Source organism: Vigna umbellata, chromosome 4 (genome assembly GCF_029865625.1).
Source record: "Vigna umbellata cultivar VRB3 chromosome 4, Vumbellata_1.0, whole genome shotgun sequence".
Classification (NCBI taxonomy): domain Eukaryota; kingdom Viridiplantae; phylum Streptophyta; class Magnoliopsida; order Fabales; family Fabaceae; genus Vigna; species Vigna umbellata.
In genome coordinates, this window is record NC_142168.1 from 44,267,539 (window position 1) to 44,287,103 (window position 19,565).

A 19,565-nucleotide genomic window follows, 5' to 3' on the forward strand; every position below is an offset into this window, starting at 1 on the left:
CTCCCTATTTACTCATCTCATCTTTTTCTTCACTCACTTTTTTCTCAATCCCTCTTTCTTCCAGAATTCTTCCTGATCTTGTAGTAATAACATTGCAGTCTGCCTTTGGATTTACTTCAGTGTTTGCCCCAAAGTCCTTCTCTGGTTTTTCTTCCAACTTCTTAGCTAATTGACCCACCTGAATCTCCAAATTCCTAAGTGAGGCTTCTGTACTTTTATGGTTGGAAATTGATACCTGCATAAACTGCTGAAGAGTTTCTTCCAGTTTTGAAGTTCTTTCTGTCAGAGAAGGTTGTTGCTGAAAGTTCTGTGGAGGTGGTCTATTGAAAGGAACAGCTTGTCCCATACTCGGATGAGGTCTCCATCCTTGATTAAAACTTTGACGTTGATCATAATTCGTCTGAAGACCTTGATTTCCCATATAGTGTACTTCTTCATGAGACATGATTTGCACTGCACATTGACCATTATTATGATTTCCTCCGCACAATTGATAACTCTGAACCATCTGATGTTGAAATTGAGAAACATTTTGCAGTTCTTTAGGTAGCTGAGATAACTTCTTCATTAATGTCTCAAGTTGTTGAGTCATAATCTTGTTCTGAGCTAGTAAAGCATCTTGAGTTTGAAGTTGAAGAACACCTTTTTGTTGAAATTGAGCTCTTTCACTCTGAACTTCATTATCATTTGCAGCCATATTTTCAATCAGATCATGTGCTTCTTCAGGTGTCTTCCATCTGATATTACCTCCAGCTGATGCATCTAACATTAACTTTGTTTGAGATTTCAGCCCTCCAAGAAACAGATTTAACATTGTAGGCTCATCAAATCCATGAGTAGGGGTTTTTCTCAGTAGGCCTTTGAATCTATCCCATGCTTGACCTAGAGTTTCATCAGCATCTTGTTGGAAAGAAGAGATCTCCTGCTTTCCCTTATTGACTTTGGACTGAGGGAAGAACTTATTCAAATATTTTGCAACTACATCATCCCAGACTGTCAGACTATTCTCTAGAAAGGAATTCAGCCACATTTTTGCATTACCAGCCAATGAGAATGGAAATAAGCTGAGTCGGATTGCTTCATCTGGAACCTGATGAATCCTCACTGTATTATAGATCTCCATGAAAGTAGCCAAGTGAGTGTATGGATTCTCGTGAGATAATCCATGAAACTGATTGTTCTGCACCAGATGAATAAGAGCTGGCTTCATCTCCATGTTGGCAGCATTCACCACTGGTCTTGCAATACTGTTGAAGTGCAGAGGTCCTGAGAAAGTGTTATAATCTGCAAGAGTACGTCTTCCTTGCCCAGAACCTTCTCCAGTGCGATTATCTTCCATTTCTTCTTTTCTTTGACCAGATGATGAGTCCAGAATTTCTTCAGAAATAGCAGAGGCTTCTCTGGATTCTCTACTTTGTCTCCTTCTTCTGCTGTTGTTTCTTCGAGCAGTTCTTTCAATTTCCGAATCAAAAAGTAGATTTTCAACCTGTTCTCTACTTCTCATACAAAACACAAACCAAAAAGAAACAATCCAAAAATACACAATGTCTACAGATGATAAGAATTATGCACAAGAATTCAAATATAATCACAATACACACTTACACAACAGATAGCTAAAATCAACTAAACCAGATAAACAACAAACAACCAACGAAAACAAAAACAAATCCTCGGCAACGGCGCCAAAAACTTGTTGAGAGCTCGGCAAGCGTACCGAATCATACAAGTAATAAACCGATAAGTCCGGAATATTGTTTCCCAAGAGATTTGTTTTGATTCACAGATTGATTAAAGTTTACTAATTTAGCGATTAATTTTACAACACAATTAAGATTTGCATACAGATGAAATTAAAGTGCTAAAAACAGATGAATTAAAGTTCATTGGGGTTGAAATTCAAGTTCATCACTCCGGTAATCTTCTACTAACACAATTCCTCAAAATTAAGCATCGACATTCTAGGCGCATGCAGTCCCTGATCCCTCAGATGACAGTTCATAATCACTCAAACTAAATTACTAATCCCTTAGCTAATTCAGTTATCAGATTTGCCTTAAACACAATGTCACAGATGACTAAAAATTCCCTCCTATGTCTAGGACTCGAAATCCTTTAGCAGTTCTATCCTAGGTCCGCGGTCTCATACATTTCCCAATGATTTAACCGTTCAAATAGCTCAGATTCCCATCAAAAGCATGAATAATAAGGATAGAACACATAATTCATTTAAGTTCATGCATTAATAGAAAAATTACATAGAAGTTCAGAAATTTACTCTCAACCCCAGTGAAATGGAGTTTTAGCTACACATATACATCATAGAAGAGAGAAATGATGGATTGGATGGTGGAAATTGGTGGTTTTCCACCATGGAAGCACTTGGAGCAGTTGCTGCAACGTCTCCCGTGGTCTCCTCTCCGTCCAGATCTGACTCTGCAACTCCTTTGAATCAGCTTTTAAAGAGAAGGGTTCAATAATTGAGTCACGGGCCATTTTCTGGACGAGCGTCCAATTTTCTGGACGAGCGTCCCAATTCTGAACGAGCGTCCGGACGAGCGGCCACTTTCTGGACGAGCGTCCACTTTTGCGAGCATTCTGGACGAGCGGCCACTTCTGCGAGATGGACGAGCGGCCACTTCTGCGAGCTGGACGAGCGTCCTTTCTTGGCGACAGCTGGACGAGCGTCCTCTGCAGCGCTGGACGAATGTCCTCTACCAGCTGGGCGAGCGTTTTGCTTGACGATCGTGGACGAGCGCCCTCTTCTGGACGAGCGTCCTCTGCATCCTCTGCTGGACGAGCGTCCTATTTTCTGGACGAGAATCCGACGAGCGCCCTGGACGAGCGTCGCGCTCGCTATGTGACGAGCGTCCGCTTAATCTTCGATGAGCGTCCGCGCATCCCTCTAAGTCGCGCCCGGGCACCTCTCGGTAAATTCGCGCCCGGCGCCCTTTCTTCTCACGCCCGGGCGTGAAACTCTCGGTAAAACTGCGCCCATGAGTGTGGTCCAAGTCTTTGATGGTATCCAATCCTTATTTTTCATCAAAATAAACAACAAAAACATCAAAAATATTTAAATAGTCAAAATTATACTTATATCAACAATTATATATTTTTCATGAGAATTAACACTAAAATTTACTCAAAAGCACAATGTTTCAGTAGGGATGTGGAGACCAAGATTTGGACTTAACAACTCTGGACTGCTTCTTCTTTGTACTGCTATCACTGTGCTATTTCTCTCTGTCTTCTCTGCTTCTCTGAGTAAAGATGGGCTGGGTACCTGCAAAGGTACTCCGATGCTCGAGTCAGAAAGGAATCTGATGAATTAGTTCAAGAAAAATCTTTCTTAATCTTTTCTCGGGGGAAAAACGTACCTTTTTTCTCCTGTCTTTCGTATATTTAAAACAGTAGAATAAATTGTTACCTGAAAATTCGGACAGTTACCGAAGTGGGCTATGTAGAAGTTGTAACTGCTAGGTTGTGTATTGATACTGAGTCAATTATTTCCGTGTCTCACGGCGTTGGTTAGGTAACATGTGTAACCGCTTATCTGTAACCGCTAAACCGCATGCTACAATATCGCACGCTGTATGTCGATCGTCATGTGTGTCGTCGACATGGATAGGCGACTTGTCGTATGAACGATACATGTCGCGACATTACTGTTTGGTTGTCGAGCACCAAGTGGTCGATTGACAATGTGCGATCATACGACATTACGACATCTGTCGTCAGGTCGCCCGGGTTATCGGTCGACCGTTGGAGGATCAGGTATCCTATAGTACACACAACAATTTAAGCAACAAAAACAAGTAAAGTTTACACCTATCAGAGGCCAAATGGCCTGATGGTTGATGTCGGACGATCGAGTAACTTTGGACGAACGACCAAGAGGTTGAGGCCGGACGGTTTGATGTTGGACGACCGATTAACTTTGGACGAACGACCAAGAGGTTGAGGCCGGACGGTCGAATGTTGAATGCCAAATTTGGCTAAGTACCTAAGGCCGAACGACCGAATGGTAGAGGTCGAGCACGTACCTTGGAGGCCAAATGGCTGGATGGTTGATGTCGAACGACCGAGTAACTTTGGACGAACGACCAAGAGGTTGAGGCCGGACGGTCAAATGTTGAATGCCAAATTTGGCTAAGTACCTAAGGCCGAACGGCCGAATGGTAGAGGTCGAACACGTACCTTGGAGGCCAAATGGTCGGATGGTTGATGTCGGACGACCGAGTAACTTTGGACGAACGACCAAGAGGTTGAGGCCGGACGGTCGAATGTTGAATGCCAAATTTGGCTAAGTACCTAAGGCCGAATGGCCGAATGGTAGAGGTCGAACATGTACCTTGGAGGCCAAATGGCCGGATGGCGGATACCAAATTTGGTTGAGGCCGGACGGCCGAGAGTTGAGGCCGAACGGCCGGGAGACTGAGTTGTTGGGTTGATGTAGCCGAGTGCAAAGGGGTGAACGGTGGAAGTTGACGTGCTTTTGAGGTGCCCCTCGTTGCTCATTGGTTCCTTGTGTCTACAATGGGGAATACCCACTCGGCCCCACGGTGGGCGCCAAATGTTTCGGCCGGTGTTGAGAGGGTCGCACCTCCCACAAAAGTTGTGCATAAAAGAATGCAATATAGTACTAGGAAGTGACTCCTAGGTCGTCTCTCAAGGACCAATTTGGGTTCAGTCTCAGATCAACACGTAGTGGGGGGGGGGGGTTGAAAGTGTTTTTGAATGCAATTGAACTAAACTAAACATAAAATTAAACATAACAGTAAGGTCGAACGGTAAAAGATAGTAAAACCAGAGAATGCAGAATTCATCAGGATTTGAAAATAAAACTCTGAAAAAGTAAACGCGCAGAAAACGTAACAGCAACCTAATTGAAATGCACCAAATGAACTTAAAGTCTAAACGCAACAATAGAAATATCAGTAAAAGCAAACCGAGATTGAACAGTAAAATGCAGCAGAAAATAAAGAAACGCTTCTAATGCTATTCAAATGTATCATTAAGCTAAAACATTAAATGCGCAATGTAACTTGGAAGTAAAATTAAATGCTCAAGTTGCATGATAAATTAAAACATGTGGAGCTCCAAAGTGAATAAAAGGTAATGTGCTCTCCTAGCAATCCCCTGTCCAAGATGTAATAAAATGAGATGTGCTCTTCATTGCAAATTGTGACGTGACTACTCCCTGTCACCGTACTACTATTCTTTCTAGCAAAACTAATGAGCTATTCCTACCTAAAAGCAATTTAAAAATACTCTCCCAAAATCAAGCACGGCATATGCTCTTCTCCCAATGAATCAACATTTTAGTCTCCTCCTCGGTGGCAGCTCTCCAATAATGAAGCACTTCTTCCAGCAAAATAAAGAAAAGAAATTAAACCATTCCATCATCACCTTACCTTACACGTACACCTACATATTCCACTTCTTTTTATTCTATTCTAATCTACCGTGGCACCACTTCTACTCATGCTTTCTTCTCCAAAGTCAATCACGCTCTCTTCCTCAACCGTAACAGCACCTTGCATTTAACGAAAAAAAATAAAAACCAATCCTAATCATTCCAATCTCAATATAATAAAATAAAATCTGCTCTCTAAGGTGGCTCTTTCCAAAATAGCCAAGTCATTCTCTCCCCTCCGTTTCAGCTGCTGCGTGCTCTCCTTTCTCTCGGTGGTTCTCCCTCTCTTTTCTACTGTGGCGGCTAGAGCCTTTACTTTTTAAGCACACATGTTCCTCCTCCAGCCATCCAACCTACTGGACGTTCAATACCTTCACTTCTAATCATCATTGGGCTCTCTTCTCCCATGCAAGACCGTGAGCTGCTTGGACGCTGGATTTCTGGACGCTGTTGTGCTTCTTCTTTTTGCCACTTCTGCTCTCCGTGTCAACACTTCTTGCTTGCTCGTGCTTGGAAGTGTGGCCCGTGTTGTTGGAAAATGCTGGATGCCACCCCCGGTACTAACGTGGTTGCCCCTTGCTGGACCACTTCTTTTGTTGGACGCCCTTCTGCTGGACCAACCGAGAGCTTCCTAATCATCTCGTCCGTGGGCTCCCTTGTGCGTGGACGTGTCACTTCCTCCCATGCCGTGAGCTTCCCTTCCCAGCCTGCTGGATGCATGAAGTCTTCTCTCTGCTGGACCGAGGTTGCTGGGTGCTACCTGGACCGTGAACTGCTGCTGGAAAAATGAAGATGTGGGCCGTGTACGTGGACGTGTGCTGCACCGAGAGGAAGCTCCTGGACGCGTGCTTTTGATGGACGTCACCCCTCCAAGCTGCTTCACTTCTTCAATTAAAACCAATCAGCCCTTTAATTTGCTGGACGTGCACTTCCAAATGGGACCGTGAGTGCTGTACGTGCCAAGTTGGACTCCCGTGTTGGACACACCCCCTGTGCTTCCCATTCTCCGCGTGTTGTTGCTTCTTTCTTGTGGGCCGTGTGCTGCAACTTCAAAACGTGTCAACCTTGGGCCGTGTTGCTGCTGCTGGACCAACTTTTGTGTTGCTTTCTTTCTTCCAGCACCCCCTTCTTCATCTTAAAAGAAAACAAAAGAAGCTTCTCCAAGCCCAAATGAAAAAATGAAATGCAAGTGGGGTGGTAGTTACACCTCATTTAACCTCCAAATGTCCGAAATTGTATTTCCAAAATTTTTCCTGCAATCAATGATGAAAATAATTAGCTCAAATAATTCAAATTAATTAAAATAAGAATTTTTGGTCAAATTAAGCACAATTAAGAAAAATGGGAAAATACTAGACATTTAAGCACAATTCCCTGATTAAATTCGGTACAATAAGCTAAGTGAAATTGAGAAAATATTGACTCATCAGTCGGATCTGGTGGGACCCTATTAAAACACTCATGAACGGTAAAGACTGGCGGACGAATGATATCTCATGCTACGGATCGGACGGACGCTTGGTGACGAACGGACGCCTTTTGACGAGCTCTTGGTTGAGAGCTGGATGCGTTGGGAAGGGCCGAACGGGCTCTCGTCTTCAAGTCCTGGTTGTAGTATTCGTCCTCTCCGTCCTCGCTCTCCAAGCCGGGCGGTCGTGCACCTGTCAAAGGCACTCCGACGCTTAAGTCAGTAACATACCAAGTGGTCTGTAATGCATATGTATATTGCATTCTAAGCAATCCGTCCAGAACTCATACCAAAAACTGAAATTAGATAGATCCTAATATGAAAAGCACAAGTGTTTTTACTTGGAAATGCAGGAAGCACTCGTTCAAATTGGGCGGCAGCACCAGAGAAGAAACTAAAAATGACTAAGAAAATGAGTGCCGAGATTTTCAGGCCCTTCATCTATCTTAGATTTATTTCTCCAATAGCAATACCCAAATGTAATGAAGTTAAAAGTGAAAAAGAGTGATATTATTCATAGTAACCCATTACAGAAACATCTTTCCTTTCTCTCTTTTACAATGTATTAGCAGATAAAATCTTCCAATTATGAACGTGTTAGCCTCGGCCTCAGGCTCCTTTTCATTTTCTGATTGAAATTCTCTGGCCACTTTTCCGTTCTAAATTCGCAGCTTAATTACACCAAAGAACTATTCTGGGTTGAGAAATATCACCATATTGCTCCTTCTTAATAATGATTTATCCCACCTGATACAAGGAACTGCACAAGTCTCTACCACAACCACACAAGGAACAAAACCAACACCTTTAGTCCCTGCTCTTTCTTCAAACAAATAGCAAAAAAGTTCGGTTGCAAAAGATGGTACTCCTCTCCTCTATCCTTCTTATTGGCTATTTATTTAGTCATTCAGTTATAAGATTTAGGTTTAATCATTCACTTAGTCCCTATTTTCGCATGGAATCTCAATTTCGTCCCTTTCTTTCTGAAAATATCAATTGGGTCCCAATTTTATGAAAATTGCAACAAATCGATCCTTTCCGTTAAATACTGTCAAACGGCGTTACGGTGTGTTTGACGTGGCACGCTGCGTTGGACGTGTTATGTGACGTGGTTGAACAGAGCAGGAGCAGTGGGGCACGTGGATATTGAATATCAAATAAGTAAAAAGAAAAGAATTGTTTTATAAGTAAAAAGCACGTGGATATCGAATTAGGGATTCTTCTCTCTCAGTGCTTCTAGGGTTGGGTTCGTCCAAAGTTGGTTTCATTTCAGAAAATTGGGGTATCAATTTGGGTATTTAGGGTTGAATCGAGGTTGACCTTCAGAGAGTGTGCAGTTGTCGTCGTCCTCATCGGAGTTGTGGGACCTTCTTCAGTTGCAATCAGGAGTGGCCAGGTCAGTAAAAGTTTGGTTTTGTTAGAAACCTTTATGTTGCGATGTTGGGTGGTGGTCCCCGTCTATGTATTGTGTTTTATTTTTGATTGCAATGTTGTGGTCCCGTTGGTCGGATTGTGTTCCATTTTTTATAGCAATGTTGTGGTCCCGTTGGTCGGATTGTGTTCCATTTTTTATTGCAATGTTGTGGTCCCCCCATGCCCCCCATGTTTAAAGTGATAATTTTCTGTGTGTGTGAGTGTGTTTTGGTTACGGTTTTAATACATGTTTTGTCGTGAATTGATTATATTATAGGTGTACAAATACTTATATATAGTGTTTTGCATCATGGACGAGGATATTGAGGTTGTCTTTCACCATGGAGGGAAATTAGTTAACGATGGGAAGCTTAAGTATGAAGGGGGGGAGACATCTAGGTTTATGTTTGACCCAGATGTTTGGAGTTATTTCGTGATTGTTAGTGTAGTGAAGTCTTTGGGATACGATGGGCTTAAAGATATGTGGTACTCTGTAGGAGGGGGTTCAATTTTGGATGATAAGTTAGAGCGTCTGTGTGATGACACTGGTGCCATGCATATGGTTAATTTAGCTAGGCTGAATGGTGAGGTCCATGTGTTTTTGATACACCCTGTTTCTGAACCCGAAGTCATACATATGCTGGAACATGTTGGTAATGATGAAGGAGAAGTTGAAGACAGGGGTGAAGAAGTGGAAGTTGAGGCTGTAATGGAGGAAGAGGTTGATGGACTTCAACAAGTTGAGGAAGTTGGTGGTGATGGTGAAGAAGTGGAAGTTGAGGCTGTTATGGAGGAAGAGGTTGTTGGAGTTGAACAAGTTGGTTGTGTGTTGGAAGAGATGGGTGAACAAGTTGAAGTTGAGGCTGTTATGGAGGAAGAGGTTGTTGTAGATGAACAAGTTCAGGAAATTGGTGGGGATGGTGAAGAAGTGCAAGTTGAGGCTGTTATGGAGGAAGAGGTTGATGGTGATGGTGAACATGAAGGTGTAGAACAGCATGAAGTTGAAGCAGATGTGGAAATTCGAAGTTGGAATTCCTCTTTTGAGAATGGTAGTGGTGATGGAAATAATGAGTGGTTGGAGGGGCTTGTTGATATCAATGTTGGTTGTGATATAGATGATGATATACATGCAGAGTTGGAGGGAACTGTGGAAGTCGAAGTCCAAAGTATGTCAAATGACTCTAGTGGACCATTAATTAGTGGAGCAGAAAGTGGAGCAGAAAGTATGTCAAATGTTGGTTGTGATAGAGGTTTGTCAGATGATGAGTGGGAATCTGAACAATTAATTAGTGGAGCAGAAAGTGACTCTAGTGGACCATGTTCTAGTGTAGAGGGTTATGGGAGTTTTCCAACATTTGTGTTGCCAAAAAGTATGGTTGACTTTAAATGGGAAGTTGGGATATATTTTGCTGAAAAGCAAGACATTATGGAGGCTATAAAAGATTATGCGTTGGATAATGGAAGAAATATACACTTTGTTAAGAATGATAAAGAAAGAATCAGGTTGAAGTGTGTGGGTGCAAAAGGTGAATGCCCTTGGAAGTTATATTTTGGTTATATGAAGGCAGTGAAAACATGGCAGTTGAGAACAATGGTGGACAACCATACCTGTAGCAGGGAGTTCAACCTTAAATTAATTGATGCCAAGTGCTTGAGCAAAAAGATACACAAAACTATTAGAGATAATCCTACAGTTAAGGGTGTGGATATAAGGGAAAAACTTCAAAGGAAATGGAACATTGGTATTTCTAGGTGTATGGCCTATAGGGCCAAAAACATAGCAACAGAGCAAATTGATGGCTCTTTCAAAGAACAGTATAAAAGGTTATATGATTATGCGCATGAGTTGGTGGCCAAAAATCCTGGGTCAACAGTGAAACTAAAGGTTGAGGATGTGGGGGGTAAAGTCATTTTCAAGAGATTCTATGTATGTTTAAAGGCTTGCAAAGACAGTTTTATGTCATGCAGGCCAATTATTGGTTTAGATGGAGCATTTTTGAAAGGTAAGTACGGTGGTGAGTTGTTAACAGCTGTGGGCCGAGATGGGAATGAGCAGATGTTGCCAATTGCATACTGTGTTGTTGAAGTTGAGAACAAGGAGTCATGGAAGTGGTTCCTGGAACTGTTGGTAGATGACCTTGGAGGGGCTGAATTTTGTTCCACATTTACCTTTATATCAGACCAGCAGAAGGTAATATTCATTTGTACATTTTAATTTGAGGTTGTTAAGTATTTGTTGCCTGTATTCATTACTTGTATATTGTTTGCAGGGTCTACTTCACGCAATAGATGAATTGCTTCCTGGAGTTGATCAAAGGTTTTGTGTGAGGCATATGTATGCCAACTTCAGGAAGAAATACCCTGGTAAAAACCTCAAGCGTTTAATGTGGAGGGCAGCTACAGCCACACATCCACAAACATGGGAGATGGAAATGAGAAACATAAGAGCAGTAAACGAAGATGCTTATAAGCATTTGATTGCCATCCCTCCAAGGTTAGTGTTCAAAAGTATAACATAATTCCTTATTCATATAATGTTAATAATAATTGTATTATTTGTTGTAGGTATTGGTCAAGATCAAGGTTCACTGAAAGAGCTAAATCTGACACCTTAGTAAACAATATGAGTGAGGGCTTCAACAGTGTCCTCGTTTCTGCCAGGAGTAAACCCATCATTACGATGTTGGAGACGATACGACTTTACCTCATGCAAAGATGGGCAAAGAACAGGTCAAGCCTATCATCATTTACTGGATCCATCTGTCCCAAGATTCTATCCAGATTTAGAAAGGAATGTCATTTAACTCAAAATTGGATTCCAAGGTAAATTTCAGTAATCACTTCTATGTTATATATTAATTTACTACTGTGCCTAATAATTATTGTTGTCTTCTTCTACACAGTTGGTCAGGCAACAAGCTATTCGAAGTTCGTCACATGTCTAACAATGGAGATAAGTTTGTAGTCAACCTAGATGAGTCCTCATGCACATGCAGAACTTGGATGATGACTGGAATCCCGTGTTGTCATTCATTGGCTGCAATGAAGTTCCTCAACATTGATGGACAACAATTTATTGAGTCTTGCTACATGAAGTCCAAATATGAGGAGACATATTCAACAATCATATATCCCTTAAATGGAGCCAACATGTGGAACATTACTCCATATCCTGATGTGTCTCCACCACACAAAAGAGTAATGCCTGGACGACCAAAGAGAAAACGAAGGCTAGAGCAATGGGAAATGAGGAAGGATGAATCAAGAATGACCAAATCTGGCTTGCAAAAGAGATGTGGCATATGTAGAGAACATGGCCATAACAGAACTCGTTGCCCATCTGCAACCCAACCAGGAACTGTGCCCAGTACATCAGCAACCCAAGCAACTCCATCCACTCAACAATCTGAAATATTGTGTACATCAGCACATCAGCCCACTACATCAGCATATCACTCTGGGAATCAACCGTAGTAGACAGTAGGAATTAACTGATGCAAATTTGTAATATTTCTGGTACTGCAGTTGATATTAACTGATGGAACTTCATGTTGATATTTCTGGTCTGTATGACAGCACTTTTATGTAGGAACTTCAGCTTAATTAAAGAACTGTTTTGGTTCATTTGGTTCCATTTATCTGTTGTGTGCATTGATGTTATGTTGATATTAAAGAACTGTTTTGGTGTGCATTGATGTACTACTTCAGCTTAATTAAAGAACTGTTTTGCTGTGGGCATGACTCAGAAATAACAACACAGAACGAACGCTTTAAGATTCAACCCAAATTAAAACCGAACGCTAGATACGGACGCTCGCTAACTGAGAAAACATGCAAAATGAACATCACATATAAGGAAGGAACGCCTTCAAGTTACTCCAGTCTGGCGAACGTTACAATCACTAGTATAACAAAACGCCAAAACCGAACGCTCAGAAACACTACCACACATACCGAACGCTTTAACATTGAACCCAAATTCAAACCGAACGGACGCTCGCTAACTCAGAAAACATGCAAAATGAACATCACATATAAGGAACGAACGCCTTCAGGTTACTCCAGTCTGGCGAACGTTACAATCACTAGTATAACACAACGCCAAAACCGAACGCTCAGAAACACTACCACACAGACCGAACGCTTTAACATTCAACCCAAATTAAAACCGAACGGACGCTCGCTAACTCAGAAAACATGCAAAATGAACATGACATATAAGGAACGAACGCCTTCAGGTTACTCCAGTCTGGCGAACGTTACAATCACTAGTATAACACAACGCCAAAACCGAACGCTCAGAAACACTACCACACAGACCGAACGCTTTAACATTCAACCCAAATTAAAACCGAACGGACGCTCGCTAACTCAGAAAACATGCAAAATGAACATGACATATAAGGAACGAACGCCTTCAGGTTACTCCAGTCTGGCGAACGTTACAATCACTAGTATAACAAAACGCCAAAACCGAACGCTCAGAAACACTACCACACAGACCGAACGCTTTAACATTCAACCCAAATTAAAACCGAACGGACGCTCGCTAACTGAGAAAACATGCAAAATGAACATCACATATAAGGAACGAACGCCTTCAGGTTACTCCAGTCTGCCGAACGTTACAATCACTACTATAACAAAACGCCAAAACCGAACGCTCACAAACACTACCACACACACCGAACGCTTTAAGATTCAACCCAAATTAAAGGCGAACGGACGCTCGCTAACTGAGAAAACATGCAAAATCAACATGAAGTACATTCCATCATAAGAACGAGCGTCACATATATGACCAAAAATTACAAACAATACAAACTTTTATAGTCAAAATAACTTTGGTTCATTGCATTCTAAGTACATTCCATCATAACTACAATGAAATCATGGTGATGGTGAACGAAAAAACACTATTGTAAGTACAATAATGTTCACCACAACAAGAACACAGACAATCCCTAACAGTACATTAAGCCTATTTCCCAATTTCTTCACAGAGCAGTCCAAATCACTTATAATCTTCCATCCACCTTCCATTGCTTCTCTGTTCAGCAAACACTCACACTTGCCTTCACACTTTGCACTGGTTTCCGTTTCAATAACCCCATGATCTGCACACCATGTGAAATAATTGCAACCACCATCTTCACCACCATTCTGTACAACAAAACACCAATCAGGGCACCCTGGAACTGAATATAAGATGAACGAAAAACCCAACAAAAAACCTTACCTTGAACTTAGGGCAGCCCCAAAATTGCTTGCCTCTGTTCTTGACTGTTCTTGCAGTTCTCATAACACATTTCATCCCACAATAGCACAACGGACTACCATTGCTGTTCTTAACTCCTCGAGCACCACCACAGACCACATTACTATCTTGCTTCCGCCACCCGCTGCATGACGAAGACGAGCAGGGATGCATCTTCAACCGCAACTTCGATTAAACCGTAGAACTACTCAGAAGAATTTGATCTGCACGAAACATCAACCCCTAATTCGATCTGCACGAACCCAACCCTAGAAGTACTGAGAGAGAAGAATCCCTAATTCGATCTTGGACGAACCCAACCCTAGAAGCACTGAGAGAGAAGAATCCCTAATTCGATATCCACGTGCTTTTTACTTATAAAACAATTCTTTTCTTTTTACTTATTTGATATTCAATATCCACGTGCCCCACTGCTCCTGCTCTGTTCAACCACGTCACATAACACGTCCAACGCAGCGTGCCACGTCAAACACACCGTAACGCCGTTTGACAGTATTTAACGGAAAGGATCGATTTGTTGCAATTTTCATAAAATTGGGACCCAATTGATATTTTCAGAAAGAAAGGGACGAAATTGAGATTCCATGCGAAAATAGGGACTAAGTGAATGATTAAACCTAAGATTTATAATTCACAGCAAAAGACAAAAACTTAGGAGAATTGTAACATCCCGATTATATAATAACCAATATTATATAATAAAGACGTCAACATTCAAATATAGAGAACAGTCAGAATATGACGTGTAATTTAAGTGCGAAATTACAGTCATCCAAATAAAAGGAGTGAAAATTTAAACATAACAGTTTAGATTATTGAACACTACAAGTGTTCGAATAGGAAAATTCCTAACAGTCTAAGCCGCAACCTCGGTATCCTCTAGCTCTTGCTCCAAGGGAATCTCCTCGACAACATCTGCTCCCATCCAAGTGGATGATCATCGCCAACGAAACATACCCAAACGGCACACAACACAAACAATGCAAGGGTGAGCTAGATATAAAAAGCATGTTATACATATATCATAGTTGATTCATGTCATCATACATAGATACATATAAAGGAACAATTAAAACATGCTCGTTAAACCACAACTCACACATCTTTACGCTTGCACAGTTCTGCTGGCACTCCCCAACACTATGCAAGGTAAATCCACGACACACGACTCCTCTTTACACTTGCATAGTTCTGCTGGCACTCTCCAACACTATGCAAGGTAAATCCACAACACACAACTCATCCGGATTTGTATAACTGTCGAACTAACAGTCGTCTTTACACTTGCATAGTTCTGCTGGCACTCTCCAACACTAGCAAGGTAAATCCCCAACCTGCCTATATCTGCCATTAAAGGCTATAGACGAGGACCTCCCTCTACTCTCACCACTGACACTGTTCTTCTCTATGTGAGCATGAACAATGCTTTGAGTGTAGGGATAGACAGACCGATCCTAAGTTCACTACAGTTATACAGAACAACCACAACACCACATAACCACTTATAGTCATCTCTCCCTGAGATGTCCACTTCATACTCACATACATCATTTACATTTACAATCATATCATCACCGTAATTTATCATATTTCATACATTCACATATTTTCACATACATCACATCCCAGTATATATTCCGAACATTTGTACACATGATTCAATTCAAGAGAAAATTCACTTAGACTCAACACTATTTGTAGAATACTATTTGGATGAGCATTATTCACCGAACACTGCTAGACGAACGCTACTGAACGAACGCTATTTTCCAAACACCAGGCCAAACGCTATTTGGATGGACGTTATCGGATCCTACCACATCATGCCGAACACTAAAAACCGAGCACCACACTGGATTGAACACCATTCGGCTGAACGCTATAACCGAACACTTCACTTAAATCGAATACTGCCTGGACGAACGTTAAGATCAAACTCATAGGCTCGACACTAAAACATCAAACGTTATTAGACCGAATACTTTATGACCGAACACTATTCGAACGAACGCTAAGCTTAAGCACTATTTTCCGAGCACTATTTACGAACGGTCGTTTCCTGAAATATGCATCATCCAGACCGATCACTCCCTATTAACGATTGCTATGAGACGAAACACTCTGAGGCCGAACGCTAAGGTCGAAATCCATTTAACAGAACAATATTAAATCAACACCTGACCGAACGGTACTAAATCCATTCTGACCGTTCGGTACTAAATCAAATCCTGAGAATACTAATTTAATCCGAATACTACAATTTCGAACGTTCAATATCAAATTAAAGAATATCAATTTACAACCAAACGTTCAACATCCAAGTTTACGAATATAAATTTAAAACCGAACGCAGACTAATACATCAAAACCGAACGTTCAAGATTCAATCTTATGAATATCAGATGAAGGCCGAACGCTACAATTACTAATACACGAAGACCGATTGTTCGAACGCTCAAGATTGAAACCTAAGTGTACCAATTTAACAACGAACGCTCAAATTCAATTATACACCCAGACGAACGCTCTAGATCACCATTGGAGACTACCGAATTAAAATCGAACACTACAATCACTAATACATCAAAACCGACCGTTAAGATCCAAACCTAAGAATTTTAGATGAATACCGCACGCTCATGATTCAAACCTAAGAATACTTGTCGAAGGCCGAACGCTCAGAATTGAAACCCCTGAATATCAATATAAGAACGAACATTCAAGATTGAAACCTAAAATACCAAATTGGGAACGAGCGCTCATAATCATTAATCTACCTAGACCGAACGCTACAGATTGCTTTATGAGAATGCTAAACTAAGGACGAACGCCTAACATTACTAATTCATTGGATACTGTTTGGACGAACGTCTAGTATATTACTTACTTTGCCTAAGGACGAACGTGAACGCTCGTTACCTTAGAACACAAAACCGAACGCTCATGGTATTTTTGCCGACCACTAATTGGTCGAGCAAATTGGACGAACGCCCCATTTTTACTGACCAAAATTGAACGTACGCGCGTTCTGCAGAATTCTGCAGAATCGCACCAGATTTTCCAGAAAACCCAGAAACCCCATTCTTCATCCCCTTCTTCCCAGATTTGCATCAAATACAGTATATTTCAACAATCAAACAAAAGATCTAACTCCCCTTACAATCAAACAAAAGATCTAGCTCCCCTTACAATCAAACAAAAGATCTAGCTCCCCTTGAAGACTTCCTTTGATCTAGAAATGCAGTGTCTTGATCTCCTTGCAACTCCAAAAGTTCTCCACTTCACCTCTCCCAGATTTGCAGCAAGCCTTACACTCCTCCAGATGCAGCACCGAACACCCCTCTTGAATCAATCTCCTCCAAGACTTGCAATCCAAGGCCTCCTTGCACTTCAGCAGCTCCCCACTTCACCCTCTCACAGATATGGCAGCAAGAATTCCACTCCTCCAGAATTTCAGAACCAGCACCCCTTGAATCCAATGGGTTCTTCTCTTAAAAGGAAAGAAGACTCTGCACTCCACTGTTGGTGCCAGCTTGGACGATCCTCAGCCGTCCCTTCCACTCCTCAGTGCCAAGCCCACTACGAAGGTAATGATGGTGTCTCCCTTGGTGGCTGAAGCACTTCCAGGTAGAGAGACCCACCACTCACATCTGCTACTGAACAAAGCCAAAACAGTGGTACTTCCACTTTTGCTGAACGTGCAGCCACCCACATGAGGCCCACCCCCACCACATTTTCTTTTCTAAAATAAAAGAACGTGCGGTCCTTACAAGAATGGTTAACAATTAAATCTGTAGGGATTCTGAATCTTAACAATCACGAGCAAAAAATAAATTTAGAATTGGATAAAATGAAAGAGCAGTAACAATCACTTGCCAATAAATTTGATTCGTTTAGTAGCAGGTTAATTTACTAAGCAATTAATTCATTTTTTAGATACTTTACTAGCATTGTTCCTTTATCCACTCGATGTCTTCCTCTATATTAATGAGTTTGCTGTATAGTGATCAGTAGGCAGCAACATTATAAGCCATATAGAACAATTATCAAATTCGAATGGTGTTCAGGCGAGCCATGTTATGATTAACTGAAAATGCAAAGGGTGTGCAATAAATAATTAGAATTCATAACTGAGTTTGCAAAATATAAACCAAAAATTTTATGATGGCCTTCACTTCAACAAAATGTTTCGCTGGCTATATTCATCATCTTTAAATTCGAATTACTAGTTAATTGTCTTGTCTTTGTGTTGACTTAGAACGCTAATGGGGTCAGCGGTTCTAGTCTAATTAGCCAGCTTATCTCAATTTTATTATTCCAATAGTTCACTTCTCACTTTTCCCACTATCTTATTGTTACCGAATCTTAGTAATTACTTTATTTTAAATCGGTTAAATCTATGATCACCAGTTAAAATTTGCAATTCAATTATTAAGTTCATTTAGTTTGCTTGCAAAACCCCTTAAACTCAATTACTGATGACTCCCTCTTTGTGTAAGATGAGAGGCCAAGCCTTCCATGCAGAGAACAAGTGTTGGACTGATCAAACAGAGTGACGAATGCAACGAAAATAAGGATGGATGGATGAACGAATTCAGTGACTATGGTGCGGTGTGTGATGCGAATTGGATTAAAAGAGCATTTTGTATGAGGAAAATGGGCTTGCCAACTTATCGATATTAAAAGGAATCTACAGGAGAATGGGTTTAGCATTCACAGATAAAGACAAGCATATTGTTTCTCAAGAATACACTGTCTCCTACAAGGGGAAGAAATGAACAAAGTACCAGCAGACTACATCACAGAAACCAATTCTTACTGTTGCTGTTATACAATGCAAACTTATGATATGACCAGAGGCAGCAGAGAACAATGGACGTGACCTCCTTCATACGACCTTTTATCATCAAAGTCCCTTACGAATGCCAGTCAAATGATTCACAAGATCTTTTTCTCCAGATTCTATTAGGACATCGATTGCACCCTCTTTGTATGGAGATTGCAGCGGAACTGATTTTTTAAGCATTATCTTGGCCAGCTTTGTGGCCTCGGTCAGGTGGCTTCTTTGACAAAGGCCAAATAAAAGAATAGAATAAATATCAGAGTCAATGGCAGACAAACATCCCTTGTTCTCAATTGCTTCAAGCAAGTAGAATCCATCCAATACCCGGTCCTTCATACAGAGCTCCTTTAGCACAAGGCTAGATGCCAAAGTATCAGGTCTGGCATCACCAGAAAGCATTTCCATGAAGAGCTTCATTGCTTCGTCCAGCTTTTTAATCCTTATCAATGAAATCACAAGTGAACTGCAACAATCACCATAAGAAACACCATGTTCCACCACAAACTTATCAATCAACTTGTAAGCTTCTCTTACACGACCCTCAACACAAAGGCTATCAACCAAAGTAAAAACAATAACATGATTTGCATGGCACCCCGAAGCTTTCATTCTATCCAGAATATCCAATGCTTTCATCCACTGACCTCTACGTTTCAGTCACAAATCCGGGTAAGGGAAGCTTATTTAATTTAATTGATACTTATGTGTTGTATGAACGTCCATTATTGACTGAATGTATGAGATATATGCTGAGTGATTATGTATGATGATGGTTGATATGTATGCATGTGAATATGGATAATTATTGTAGAGTATGAATTGTTAATATGAATACTATAAAGTATATGAATTGATGATTGATATGAAATTTTAAGATATGAACTGTATGAGAAATGTTGAGTTAGAAATAGATGAAAAATCTGAATATGACTTTCTTAATATGATAATGTACGCTCGTCATTGAACGGTCTTATACCGTTCGGTTTTCTAGTAAACGGTTTAAAATGGAATTCTTTCATTTAGAAAGAACTCTGATCGAGAACGAGCGTCCTCCTGTGAAATGCTATGTTTGAGCGTTCAGTTCAGCCTAGCGGTATCCGAGTCTCTGAAATAAAATAATGATATTTATACCCTCGTACTTTAAAAG

At 41.0% G+C, this 19,565-nt stretch overlaps 3 protein-coding genes, 1 non-coding gene and 1 pseudogene across 4 annotated transcripts; 2 read left to right on the plus strand and 3 right to left on the minus strand.

The window, feature by feature from the left end:
* Positions 1 to 4: 4 nt before the first annotated feature.
* On the minus strand, positions 5 to 1,504 carry LOC148200335 (uncharacterized). The gene has a single exon (XM_088112904.1). The coding sequence runs from the start codon at positions 1,502 to 1,504 to the stop codon at positions 5 to 7; it is 1,500 nt and encodes a 499-aa protein (XP_087969030.1).
* On the plus strand, positions 828 to 930 carry LOC148200336 (small nucleolar RNA R71). Its single transcript, XR_015786450.1, has one exon. It is a non-coding gene; the product is annotated as a small nucleolar RNA R71 (small nucleolar RNA).
* A 6,981-nt stretch (positions 1,505 to 8,485) lies between the features above and the next one.
* LOC148200337 (uncharacterized) lies at positions 8,486 to 11,881 on the plus strand. Its single transcript, XM_088112905.1, has 4 exons — positions 8,486 to 10,488; positions 10,568 to 10,791; positions 10,863 to 11,120; positions 11,201 to 11,881. The coding sequence occupies exons 1-4, from the start codon at positions 8,608 to 8,610 to the stop codon at positions 11,769 to 11,771; spliced, it is 2,934 nt and encodes a 977-aa protein (XP_087969031.1). The 5' UTR covers positions 8,486 to 8,607; the 3' UTR covers positions 11,772 to 11,881.
* Positions 11,882 to 13,187: 1,306 nt separating this feature from the next.
* LOC148200338 (uncharacterized) lies at positions 13,188 to 13,728 on the minus strand. Its single transcript, XM_088112448.1, has 2 exons — positions 13,537 to 13,728; positions 13,188 to 13,460 (listed from the first exon to the last, which is right to left on the minus strand). Exons 1-2 carry the CDS (start codon positions 13,726 to 13,728, stop codon positions 13,188 to 13,190), a joined length of 465 nt encoding a protein of 154 aa, XP_087968574.1.
* Positions 13,729 to 18,481: 4,753 nt separating this feature from the next.
* Positions 18,482 to 19,054, minus strand: LOC148200339 (pentatricopeptide repeat-containing protein At5g47360 pseudogene; annotated as a pseudogene).
* Positions 19,055 to 19,565: the final 511 nt, after the last annotated feature.